The sequence below is a fragment of the Pelecanus crispus genome, chromosome 4 (assembly GCF_030463565.1).
Source record: "Pelecanus crispus isolate bPelCri1 chromosome 4, bPelCri1.pri, whole genome shotgun sequence".
NCBI lineage: Eukaryota > Metazoa > Chordata > Aves > Pelecaniformes > Pelecanidae > Pelecanus > Pelecanus crispus.
The window spans coordinates 77,287,040-77,298,793 of NC_134646.1; the positions used below are offsets into that span (position 1 = coordinate 77,287,040).

Sequence of the window (11,754 nt, forward strand, 5' to 3'; positions counted from 1 at the left end):
AAGCAGTTCCCCATTCACGTTTTCATTCATAATGTATCTGCTTTTAACTGCCTTGCCTACAACCTTAAGGTAACATCTAATACGGAAAAAAAAAATACACCAAGTCTGAATCTACAATATGTGGGTAGCAGAGTTCCTAGTGGGAAGTAAGGCTTTCAGGTTTATGTTGCTGGTATAATCAAGGGCTTTACTGAATGAAAGATGTTGTAACTATTCAATATCTTTTTAAAATGGTCTTAGAGACCTCCATCTCATTCCTAACAAAACCAGAAGAATACATCACATCACCTCTGTATTCATCCTCCACCACCAGCATGGGTGGAACCCCTCTCTGAAGTGACATGTCAGGGGAAAGAACTCTTGGACTGCATCTGGACACAGCACCAGAAACTCTCCTTGGTGCAGATGGCAATCTTCTCTGGGAAGCCCCAGACCAGATATTGCTGTTCCTCTTACCTTCCCAGAACCCTCGAAGAGAAATTGTAGGAGGACTTAGGATGTCAGAAAGAATATGAAGCAGCCCTATGGCATCTCACAGCTAGCGGGCCCTAAGTCAGCTGTAGAAACTATTATGAATTTGGTCTTCAGATGAAACAGAGCACCACACAAATAACCAAGCTGGGTTTCACATCATCAGGAAAAAGAGAGATAAAAAGACATAAAATATTTGGAGGTTAAAACGACCTCACAAGCCCAAAGGCTCATTTGCATGCTCCTGACCTAGAGAATAAAGTAGATTTAAACAGAACATATGAAATTAGCACTCGCTGCCACCAAGTGTAGATCAGACACAATGTAAGGACATATGTTTCTACAGTTAACAAAAGCTTCCTAGGTAAAGTTGCATCACCTGTAAGCATCGCCCCAGAGCTGTGTCACCACCCCATGAGACCTAGCCCAGGCAAATCGAGGTTTAAGCTCTGCAACCAGAACACAACAGCTCCTTGCAGAAGGTATGGCCCTGCTAAGCTGATCCATCTGATGTGCACCAACATTTACCCTTGGTGATTCCCCTTTGCTGCCTGGCTGCTCACACATCTGCTGCAGCCACATCTCTGCACTTTGCTCTGTAGTTCCAGTTTCTGGCTCACGATGCTCCAGCACTGGTCCCCACTCCATAGCACCGGTGCCCACTCCAGCCCCCAGGACCATCCTCCCCACTCATCTCACCCTTCACTCCAGACATTGCAGCACTGCGAGCATCCCCCAGATGGCACGTTCCACCTAACCCCTGGACCATGCTTCGTACCTGGCTTCCTAGCCCAGGACTGGTCATCCTTGGTCCTGGACTAGAGCTTCACAAACTTTGATATCTGGCTCATGTTTCATATTCACCCCTTCTCCTCTCCAAAAATGTGATCAAGAATCGGACGCCAAGTGAGAAAAGCTTTCTGCAGTTGCTGCATGCTTCATCCTGCCAAACCATCAAATCTGACTGCAGATCAGAGGGTAGTTCTGATGGATCTGGGATTGCAGCAGAAGCAGACCAAGGACTTAACTGAACCAACAAGGACTCACCCATCACAACAGCCTATGTGTCTGCACAGCTTCTGCTTAAAAAAACTGATTGCTGGTTAACAGCAGGTTATTTTATTGCATGACCCTCATTGTCAATTTAATATTGATTTATGAAAAAACAATCCATCGTTACAGAACTTACTTGGGCAAAGTTGGTATAGCAGAAAGCAATATAGTCAGGAAATTATTATAATTAAAATTATCATCAACTTTGGGCTTATACAACTTCTGTATGTGGAAAATAAGAAAACACATTTTGAGCAGCTTTAGTCTATTTCACTTCAGATACTTGCTACAAACTCTAATAGCGACTATCAAACACAGGCAGGATCCATTCCCTAAGACGCTGGCCAGATACTTTAGCACAGTCCTCTGTCTTTTGGTAAATGACATTTCAATCCATGCTGCTCAAGTTCATTGCAGAAGAAAAAAAAAGTTTAGGACAATTGCATTATCAATTAAAAAACGTCAACTCACCTTCAACAATCTTGCATCAAAATATATGGGAAGGGAGAGAAAAGAAAAATACAATTAGACTTTGGTGTGCACCCTCAGTGTTACATACAAACACCAGATTAGCTACGCAATTACAACCACACAAGCTGAGAATGGTAGGATATCACTCGCATTTGGTTGAGAATGTTAAAAGCGGTAGTAAATCAGCTGCTGCTCTGAAAATAAGCAAGCAGTTGCTTCTGCTTCTGCTCACAGGGCTGCAAAGGGACAGAAATGGAGGCAGCTTACGAACCATCTGAACACCCTCCTCCCTGCTGCCCAGTTTCAGTGCCCTCATCTGATTGAGGCTGGATGAGATTCTTTCCCTCTTGCTCCCTCAAAGAGGCAAATTCAGGTGTGATAGCCATAAACACTTCAAATTACATTAACAGCAGCTGAAGAAAAAAAAAAACCAAAACACCAAAGCCAAACCCACTATTGCCTTTGGTGGAACTAGAGCTGGGGCAGTGCAGAGTATGGCATAGAGTTCCAGGCCTTTCCTTTGCAAAGGCTTGGGAACGATCCCAGCAGGAGATACCCCCACACTACTCCTGCTGCTTGTTTCTGGTTCCGCACAGCAGCAGTGGCATCCCCCCAAAAACTGTGTTTTCTTAAGACTTCTTGGAGTAATAAACTGAACTAGTTTGTACCATGGTCAGCTACAGTTGCGCTTGGCATCTCTGTGACAGGAGAACCTTAAACCAACGTTGCAGCTAAACACTTTGTATTTGTGATGTCAAAGACTTACTGTTTAATCTCCTTTACTATTTACTTAAATCATTGGCCTATACCTTTGCTATATCTATCACAGCTTCATCTGTACATTGCATCTCCTTATGTTACATTACCCATGACCAGTAGACATTCTGCCCAAGTTCTGGAGCAAAAAGCTAATTTCAATTACTCTGCCAGAATCTGCAAGTGATACTCATAGATGCTGACACATTCGTAGGTCCATTTGGGGCCGAATGGGAACACTAGTGTCTAAAGTGGTAAATCAGAGCTGTGTTTTAACCCTTTAAGTCAGGCTACTTATTTAGGTGCCAGAAGACAAGCCCAGAAGATGAGTCTTTGAATATCTAAGGCCTTGGTAAACTATGACCCAAACCTTGTAAGGTTTAAGCCTAAGTTTTACTGCCACATTCATGACATCCATTTACTTTTACCATACAGATCTTCAAATACTGGTCACATATGCATGTCAATAGAATTCTTCAAGGCCTTAGCATTCAGTCTTCAAGACGCCTCAAGCTTAGTAGTTATCAGTAGGATTCTTCTCAAACATTCATGACTGCACCATGATGGGTACACCAGACTTCCTCTGATCCTCACACTAACATTTATGAATGAGGGGTCTACAATCCTTAGGGACTATCATACTTGAAATGCATTTATCATCACGTCTACACAAGGAAAAGGTGTAAGATCACCTCTAGACTGGTTAAACTGGATAAAATCTTGCATAGACATGTAACCAGCCACTTTTCAAGAAAAGTACCCATGCAGATTTACAAGAGTCTGAGAAAACAAGGCTGTATCGCTGTGCCCAGGGAGGGTTTTGCTGAGCAGCACCTCCAGAGCAGCTTCAGTGTTGACCTGGACCACGTGGCTTTCATGCACTGACAAGTCACCTTTGAACTTAAAAACTTATCCTGAAAGCCAGATTCTATCAGGGAGCACAATACAAAACTAACTTGACCACATAATTTAGATGAGTGTGCCACTCAATACTTACCACAACAGAATCATTGTGAGTTAGATCAACGACTACAGGATCAGAAGATTCACATGTGAGATCTACCACTTCTTCACCAGCTTCAAAACATAACGTTAGAATCAAGATCAGAGATTGCAGAGGAATAAAACTGCCTGCCACCATCTAACAGGCTGAGGTATGATTCAACCTTGCCCTATCCCTCCTCTCTTCAGGAACATATCCAACATTTCACCCAAGCTTTACCCTCAACAGTCCACGGAGAGCATTACCACCACCACCTTCTGCAAGTTGCAATGCAAAAGGAACAGCAGCTGAGCTCCTCATACACTTTTGTTGTATGACAACAGCTTGGGGAGGGGGGTACACAGCAACACATTATTCATCTGAATACAGGAGAATGTTTATCACACAAAATAACACGTGAATCATATCGCATATAGTAATTTTACAGTACCATGCTGTAAATCTTCCCTTGAGGGACAGGGCATGATTGATGACAAACTTTTAATTATCTTAGATTCATAGAATCGTTTAGGTTGGAAAAGACCTTTAAGACCATCCAGTCCAACCACTAACCTAACATTATAAGTCCACACTAAACCAATCAAGGGTAGACTAGACTAAACCATGTCCCCAAGTGGCACATCTACCCGTTTTTTGAACACTTCCAGGGATGGTGACTCCACCACTTCTCTGGGCAGCCTGATACCATAGTAGACCCTTTCTAAAACTCAGAGGTCTCCCTTTGTCCCCAGTAAAGGGCCTAGAAACTGGCAAGAATACACGTGAAGTGGGACCCCAACCCTCCAGAGCAGTTTATGTTCTTCCCAAGTTAAAAAGAAAGCTTACCACTTTCTTCAAGTTCTATTGGCTCTGCTTCTGAAGCCATTTCCGCAGTAGAAGCCACCAGCCTGTTTCGTTTCCGAGCTTGCCTAGAATTAACTGCTCCTCCACGGCGCTTTCGTTGAGCCTAAGAGAGAACAAAGCCTTAGCATTTTCTTCAGGAGTAATATTAACGCGGCCCTCATCTTTGCAGCACCAATGAAAGCACCCAAGGAGACACAAAACACTCCCCTGAAAGGCTGTAATGTGCAAAGAATGGTGGTACGGGCCATTCCTACCTGAACGCATCGCACCAAGGAAAAGACATCACCCCAGATCTCTTACCAGCTGGGTGACAAAGGAAAAAACATATCGTGATGCTTTGCAAACGAGAACTCTAGTTCACAATTACACCAGATGTTTGCTTCCAGCCAGCCCCTGGAATCGGTCTGACCTAAGGTTTTTGCTCACGCTGTAAGCATTTCTGAACTACTGCTAGCACCCAGAGAGATTAAAAATCTTAGAGTATCACAGAACACAAAGTTACCTGAATTTTAGTATGCTTATCTTCCCATGTAGCTACTACAAACTCCTAAAAACCTTTACAGAAGTACCATGACCAACACATTTTAAGAATCAGGTTTGCATTGAGTAGTAAAATACTTACTGTGCTCATGGTGTTTCTTGATCTAAAACCACACAAAAAGCGAGAGGCACAAATACCATGAAATTAATTGCAAGGAAGCTACGACTATCAGCTCCTTCTGTTCCTTTTGGTAGTAGACTGTTAAAAAGTCCAGCTTTCTCAGTAGCTGAGAACAATGTCCTTCCAAAGCTGCAAGAAAAGAAGAGAGACGATTACTACCTGTAATGCTTCTTCTCTTAAGTACACCCCTCTCCACGATTCCCGAGACACCAGTTTCTGTCCAAAGCTAGAAGGGGAGACCCAGAGTTTGGTATTTGAGCCTCAGACACCCACAACTGGACCTGAAGTCTCAGTCATTCCTACCCATTTCTTAAACTAAACACCAGAACAAGCTAGTTGTTAGCAAACCAAAAAACATACTGACGAATCCTAATTGAGTTTCACTGAAAGCAACTGATTGGCTCTCAAGGCAATGTTTGTGTGTGGTACTGAATTTCACATCTTAAAGCTTGCTCACGGTAAAATTACCCCGTGTCCAACACACCGTGAGGAGCTGTGGCGGAGGCAATGGGAGGACCCCAAACAAGCCAAATAACTAATTTTAGAAGACAAAGCACTGCAAATTAGTTGGTAAAATATTTTCTTTAAAAGAAGTAGTAAAGTGTTTAAAAAGCCTCGGGATCAAGCCTGCCAGACAACTTGCATTTTACTGCACAAACGACTGGAAAAGGCCTTAACAGACAACTCCGTGTCCACTGACCAAGCCTACGGAAAGTCTGTTACAAATCCGTCTTAAAAAATAAAAATCACCTCTGGACACACAGCTGCTTTTTCCTCCATGGGTCTGACCATCTAGAATTCCCTGCCCCTGTATGTTTTTTACAGGTCTGGCAGCACAGAAGCCCCGGCAAGCCTTAAAACGAGTTAAGTAGTGCCATCCAAAGATAAGAGTTACTAGAAGGCCTATTCCACTGCCGTCAAACAAAACAGGAAGGCAAGGCAGAAATCCACTCGCTCCAGATACTGACCTTGACCTACGCTGCCAAGACCAGCGCAGAGTCCTTCACAAAGAGGGCACAGCCAGGAACAGGCCAAAGATGCTCCCTGAGCTCTGACAAAGCAAACCTCAGCGAACAAGTGGGAAGAAATGCATACGCAGGATAACCCACTGCTTTTGCGACAAAGCAGCTTACCTATGCGAGTCCCCCAGGGTCCTGAACATTCTAGAGAATTTAGCTCACTGCTTACAACACAGCTCTGGATTATTAGATCAGCTTAAAGGGCGCAAATTCTGGCAGATTGTGTGGGTCCTCCTCTACTCTAGACCATGAACACTGTTATCCCAGAAAAGGGATGGCACGGGGCTGCTGTCAAGGTGTCGGCATCATGTTATGGCCTCAAAGACAAAATGAACTAATGCCCAATGCCAGATTTCTGGAGTTGATAGTTTCCAGGTGATCAGTCTTCGCTAAACAAGAGTTGTAGGGACTTCAGGCAAATCAAGACAAGAGCACCAATGGACACACAAAACATCATCTAAAAGCATAAAATAAATCCATAACTAGTTTATAGTCCTCCTAAATACACAGATCAGTATATATCTGAGCACTGCTCTGTTTACTCTGGCTCCCACAAACTTTACCATCTGTACTGAAGTTGGAAATGAAGGACTTAGAAGAGGTCAAGAGGACTTGCACTAATATTAGGTTTGAGCTAGGTGCATATCCCTGTGAGTTAAAAGGAAAAGTCTTCATACCAAAGCTTGGATGACCTTTGAATTATCCTCATCACACAATCTCAGTATGGATTTTGGGATCTCCCCCTACCCACCTTTTTTTTTCTTTTTTTTTTTTTTTTTTTTTTTTTTGCCTGTGTCAGTTGAAAGATCAAAACTAATTAGCAGGCTATGAACCTATTTCTCAGACTAAGAAACACTGAGACCATGCAGTGGGATGGAATGGCACTGGTAGTCAATCATAACCTTGAGTTAAAGGAAGCCTGACTGACTTTTTTTCCTCTTAATCTTCCTCTGTATTTCTTCAATGACTTACTTCCTTAAGAGACCCACAAAACATGCTTGAGAAAAATCCTTACACTAAATTTGGTACTTCTACTAAGCCCAAAGATACATTTATGCACAGTTTTAAGCAACACAATGCACCACTCATCAATTTTCTCCCATTTTGTCATTTCAAAACTGACACCGGATTGCAAAAGCTAAGGAAGTCTAAAGAAAACTTTGGCCTGATACTTGTGGAACATGGTCGTCTGACTAACAGGAATGAAGATAAAGCGGAGGCATGGAATATTTCTCTTCTTTTTGCCTCAGTCTTTTACAACGCTGATAGACCTTGGCCTGCCCAGTCCCCTGAGTAGGAGGGCCTCAAGCGTGGGAAGAGTGACTTTCCATTTGTGGACACTGAAATTGTGAGGGACCAGCTGTATCAGCTGAATGTTGACAAGTCCATGGAGCCTGATGGGATTCATCCCGGAGTACTGAAGGAGTGAGCGGGTGCTTTGGCAGGACCCCTCTCAATCATCTACCAAAGGTGTTGGGGGGCTGGGGAGGTCCCTGCTGGCTGGAAGCTGGCCAATGCTCTTCCGATTTACAAGAAGGGCGTGAGGGAAGACCCAGGGAACTACAGAGCTCTTAGTCTAAGCTCAGTTCCTGGAAAAATTATGGAGAAGGTTATACTGGGTACTACTAAAAGTCATTTAAAGAATAATGCAATCATCAAGCACGGTCAACACGGGTTCACATAATTTGATAATCTTCTATGCTAAGGTCACCTGCCTAGCGTATGAAGGAAAGGTGGTGGATGTAGGTTTTCTGGATTTTAGTAAGGCTTTTGATACTGTCCCTCCCAGCATCCTTCTGGACAAGTTGTCCAGCTGTGGGGTGAGTGGGTTCACAGTGCACTGGGTGAAGAACTGGCTGAAGGGCACAGCTCAAAGGCTTGTAGTGAATGGCGTTACACTGGCTGGCGACTGGTCACCAGGGGTGCTCCTCAGGGCTCAGTCCTAGGGCCGGTTCATTTATCAGCAATGTGGATGCAGGAGTTGAGCGCACCATTAGCAAGTTTGCTGATGATACCAAACTGGGAGGTGCTGTTGATTCTCCTGAAGGACCAGCAGCCTTGCAGAGGGACCTAGATAGATTGGAGCATTGGGCTATGGTTAAATTTAACAAGTCCAAGTGCCAGATTCTGCACCTGGGATGGAGTAACACCAGGCAGAAGTATAAGTTGGGAGAGGAGTGGCTGGAAAATAATAATAATAAATCCCCTGCAGGAAGGGATCTGTGGGTGCTGGTCACCAGCAGGCTCCATACGAGTCAGCAGTGTGCCCCAGCAGCCAAGAGGGCAACCTGCATCCCGGGGTGCATCAGACACAGCATGACCAGCCAGTCAAGAGGTGACTGTCCCGCTGGATTCAGTGCTGCTGTGGCCTCACCCCAAGTACTGCATGCAGTTTGGGGCCCCACAATTTAAGAAGGATGTGAAGGTCCAGAGGACAGCAAGAGAGCTGGTGAAAGGGCTGGAAGGAATGTCCTGTGAGGAGCGGCTGGGGACTTTGAGCTTGTCTAGTTTAAAGGAGGCTGAGGGGCAACCTCATTGCTCTCTACAGCTTCCTGAGGAGTGGACGTCGAGAGGGAGGTGCTGAGCATTTCTTCCTGGGATCTAGCGACAGGACACAGGGGAATGGTTCAAAGCTGCACCAGGGGACGTTCAGACTGGACATCAGGAAGCATTTCTTTACTGAGCGGGTGGTCAGACACCAGAACAGGCTTCCCAGAGGGGTGGTCCATGCCCCAAGCCTGTCCATGTTAAGGGGCATTTAACAGTGCCCGAAACAGCACGCTTTAACTTTGGGTCAGCCCTGAAGTGGTCAGGCAGTTGGACTAGATGGTCCTTGTAGGTCCCTTGCAACTGCAAATATTCTATCCTATTCCAAAATGACTCAGCCTACCTGTTATGTGCCAAACTTAACGATCAGTGAGCCCACAGGCAGATTCCGGTCACAGCAGATGAAGTTTTCAGAACTGTTATGCATTAACTCCTGTTCCCGATATAAACCTGATCAGTTTTGATAGTTTTAAGATTTCTGCTACACATGACAGGAAATGCTCTTTAAAAAAATCTACACTTACATGCACAGTAACTCAAGAGTTTTTCTCACAAATGTGAGCAAATTGCCTTATGTTCTCACCTGGGACATAGAAGACTACAGCTCAGGGTTGGCCATCAGAGAACGCTGGGAACTGACCTTCAGTCTCCTGCATCCTCAGTGCAGGACTCACCTAGGCAACCATTTCCATAACCTTCTGTGTCCAGGTAATGCAAGTTCTTTCTTTTGAAATCCTACAAAACAGGTAAGCTTCTTCTTACCAGAAAGTAAAACCATTTCCCAGCGTAGCTGAACTAGGGCACATAGGGCAGGGAAGAATGCAACCAGAAGATGCAGAAAGGCATCAGTCTGCTGTAAACGAGGATCAACAGAAAGCATACGCACTTAATGAGTGTTATTAGCAGCAACATAATTCAGAATAATCCATTTACACACACAGCAGCTGTTCAGGTCCATCATGAAACACTTGTTCTAAGACCAACTGAATAAATAAGATTACAAGTAGACCTCTAACGCAGTGCATTTGCATATGGAAACAATCCTGGTGAACATGCTCTATAAACTGCTTATACATACATAAATGGCCAGCCTGAACAGAAATAATTTTTCTTCTTCAAGAAAAGAACTTCAAGGGAACGCTATCTATTTAGTTTGTTTGGAGAAGAAATAAAATAAGCTTTATAGTGACTTTCAAACCCCTGCGTGCCTGGTCCTCTCCTCAGCATCCCGCCTCGCTCTCTCCCCAGCACGGCATTTCGTGCGCCGCCTGTGCACGCCACATCAGCGTAAGAGCAGGGAGACACCCGGCACCCCCCGCCCTTTGACATGAGCCCTCTGCCGCCGGCTCCCAGGGTCCCCCCGCCTCGAGCGGGGCTGCACCCCTCACCCCCGCATCTCTCCCGCCCCGGGCAGCGCCTTCCTCCTTCCCCCCCCCACAACCCACACGGGCCGAAAGAACTAAAAGGTTTGGGGATTTAGGCAAAAGAACTGAAAGGTTTGGGGATTTAGGACTTTTTTCCCCTCCAAGTCAATTAATACAGGGCAATTAAAAGCACGAGCGCTTCCGATTGATTAAATCGATGGTTTTATTTCCACTTGTTAAAAGAACTGTTTGCCTACCAGCAGAGTCCAACATAGATGGGACAGACAGACATGAATACAATTAAATACAGGAAAAATCCAACTATATACAACAAGACATACATTTACATAATGAAAAAATCTTTATATTATCTATCACTCTTGCCAATGGGAAACATCACTGGAACTCAAATATATTGGGGTTTCCTTTTTCTTTTTTCCTAAAAAAGTGTGTAACGCAATTCAGTATTTTTCTATGTACCGAGACGTAAAATTCAGTTTGAGCTGCACAAAATCTGTGGTACTTCACAGGGTTCACAAAAGCTAAAAAGTTCTTTGTTAAATATTTTATAGTTTGTGGTACCTAAATTTCAATTAGATCTATATTGAGACACAAACTATAAAGTGGTATTTACATGGAGGGAGTTGTGCAAAGTCATTTTAGGCTATGGCTAGTACACGGTGAAAGCTGCACGGATACGTGACTCGCCCTCATCCCCCGAGGTAATCCCTTCAATCCTCTCCTTGTCCTCCCTCTCGTACAGTAGCCACCCAAGGAAAACTGGCCATAATTGCTGATTTTTTAAGCTATCGGGAGAAAGCTGTTTCTGTGGCCCTTAAATATCTTGACAGTTTTAATGTTGGGCTGCTGCTCTTCATGCAATTAATGCTTTAAGCAATCTTTAGTACTGTTTCATCGTTTCTATGGTTTTTCAGACCCAAATTCCAGCCGTTGTTGTCACTGCGCTATCCTAAGACTGCTGTAGTCCTCACTTGTAGTTTGTATTGCCAATGGGAGCACACAGTAACTAAACATGTGTAACTTTTTAGTACTTAACATATTGCCACACTGCAGAAACTGCATATTCCTGACAACCGGGCTGCATCAAAGCTATTCAAAACCAGGGTAGGGAAGGTATTGCATTTCTTCAGCAGGCCTTTATGGAACAAAACTCTGTCTGTATTACTACAGCCAGAAACGTCCCTAAACATCCTAATTAAAAAAAAAAACACAACCTTTACTTTTGTGTTGCAGTCTTCCCTAAAGAACTTGAGACAGCTAATTAGAAGAGCTGCTTTAATTAAAGGCTTCCTACAGATCCCTAGGACAGGTTAGCAGGGACACATCAGATACCAACATTAACTAAACGCATCCTACAATTTTGCTGCACCAGAGCACAGAATGGTGCTTCTATTGGTTTATCATAATCAACCAACTGCCAAAAGGCATCTGAGTTTCTGAGTTTAATTTTGGACTTTTTTTTTTTACAGACCAAATTTCAACCTTCATAGATGCAGCTACTGCATACATGAATCATAAAATACTGATTTTAATCATCTTATCTAA

The 11,754-nt window shown here is 43.9% G+C and overlaps 1 protein-coding gene across 1 annotated transcript; it reads right to left on the reverse strand.

The window, feature by feature from the left end:
- Nucleotides 1-2,335: 2,335 nt before the first annotated feature.
- RNF4 (ring finger protein 4) lies at nt 2,336-5,304 on the reverse strand. Its single transcript, XM_075709766.1, has 4 exons — nt 5,220-5,304; nt 4,580-4,700; nt 3,749-3,828; nt 2,336-2,408 (listed from the first exon to the last, which is right to left on the reverse strand). The coding sequence occupies exons 1-4, from the start codon at nt 5,226-5,228 to the stop codon at nt 2,394-2,396; spliced, it is 225 nt and encodes a 74-aa protein (XP_075565881.1). The 5' UTR covers nt 5,229-5,304; the 3' UTR covers nt 2,336-2,393.
- Nucleotides 5,305-11,754: the final 6,450 nt, after the last annotated feature.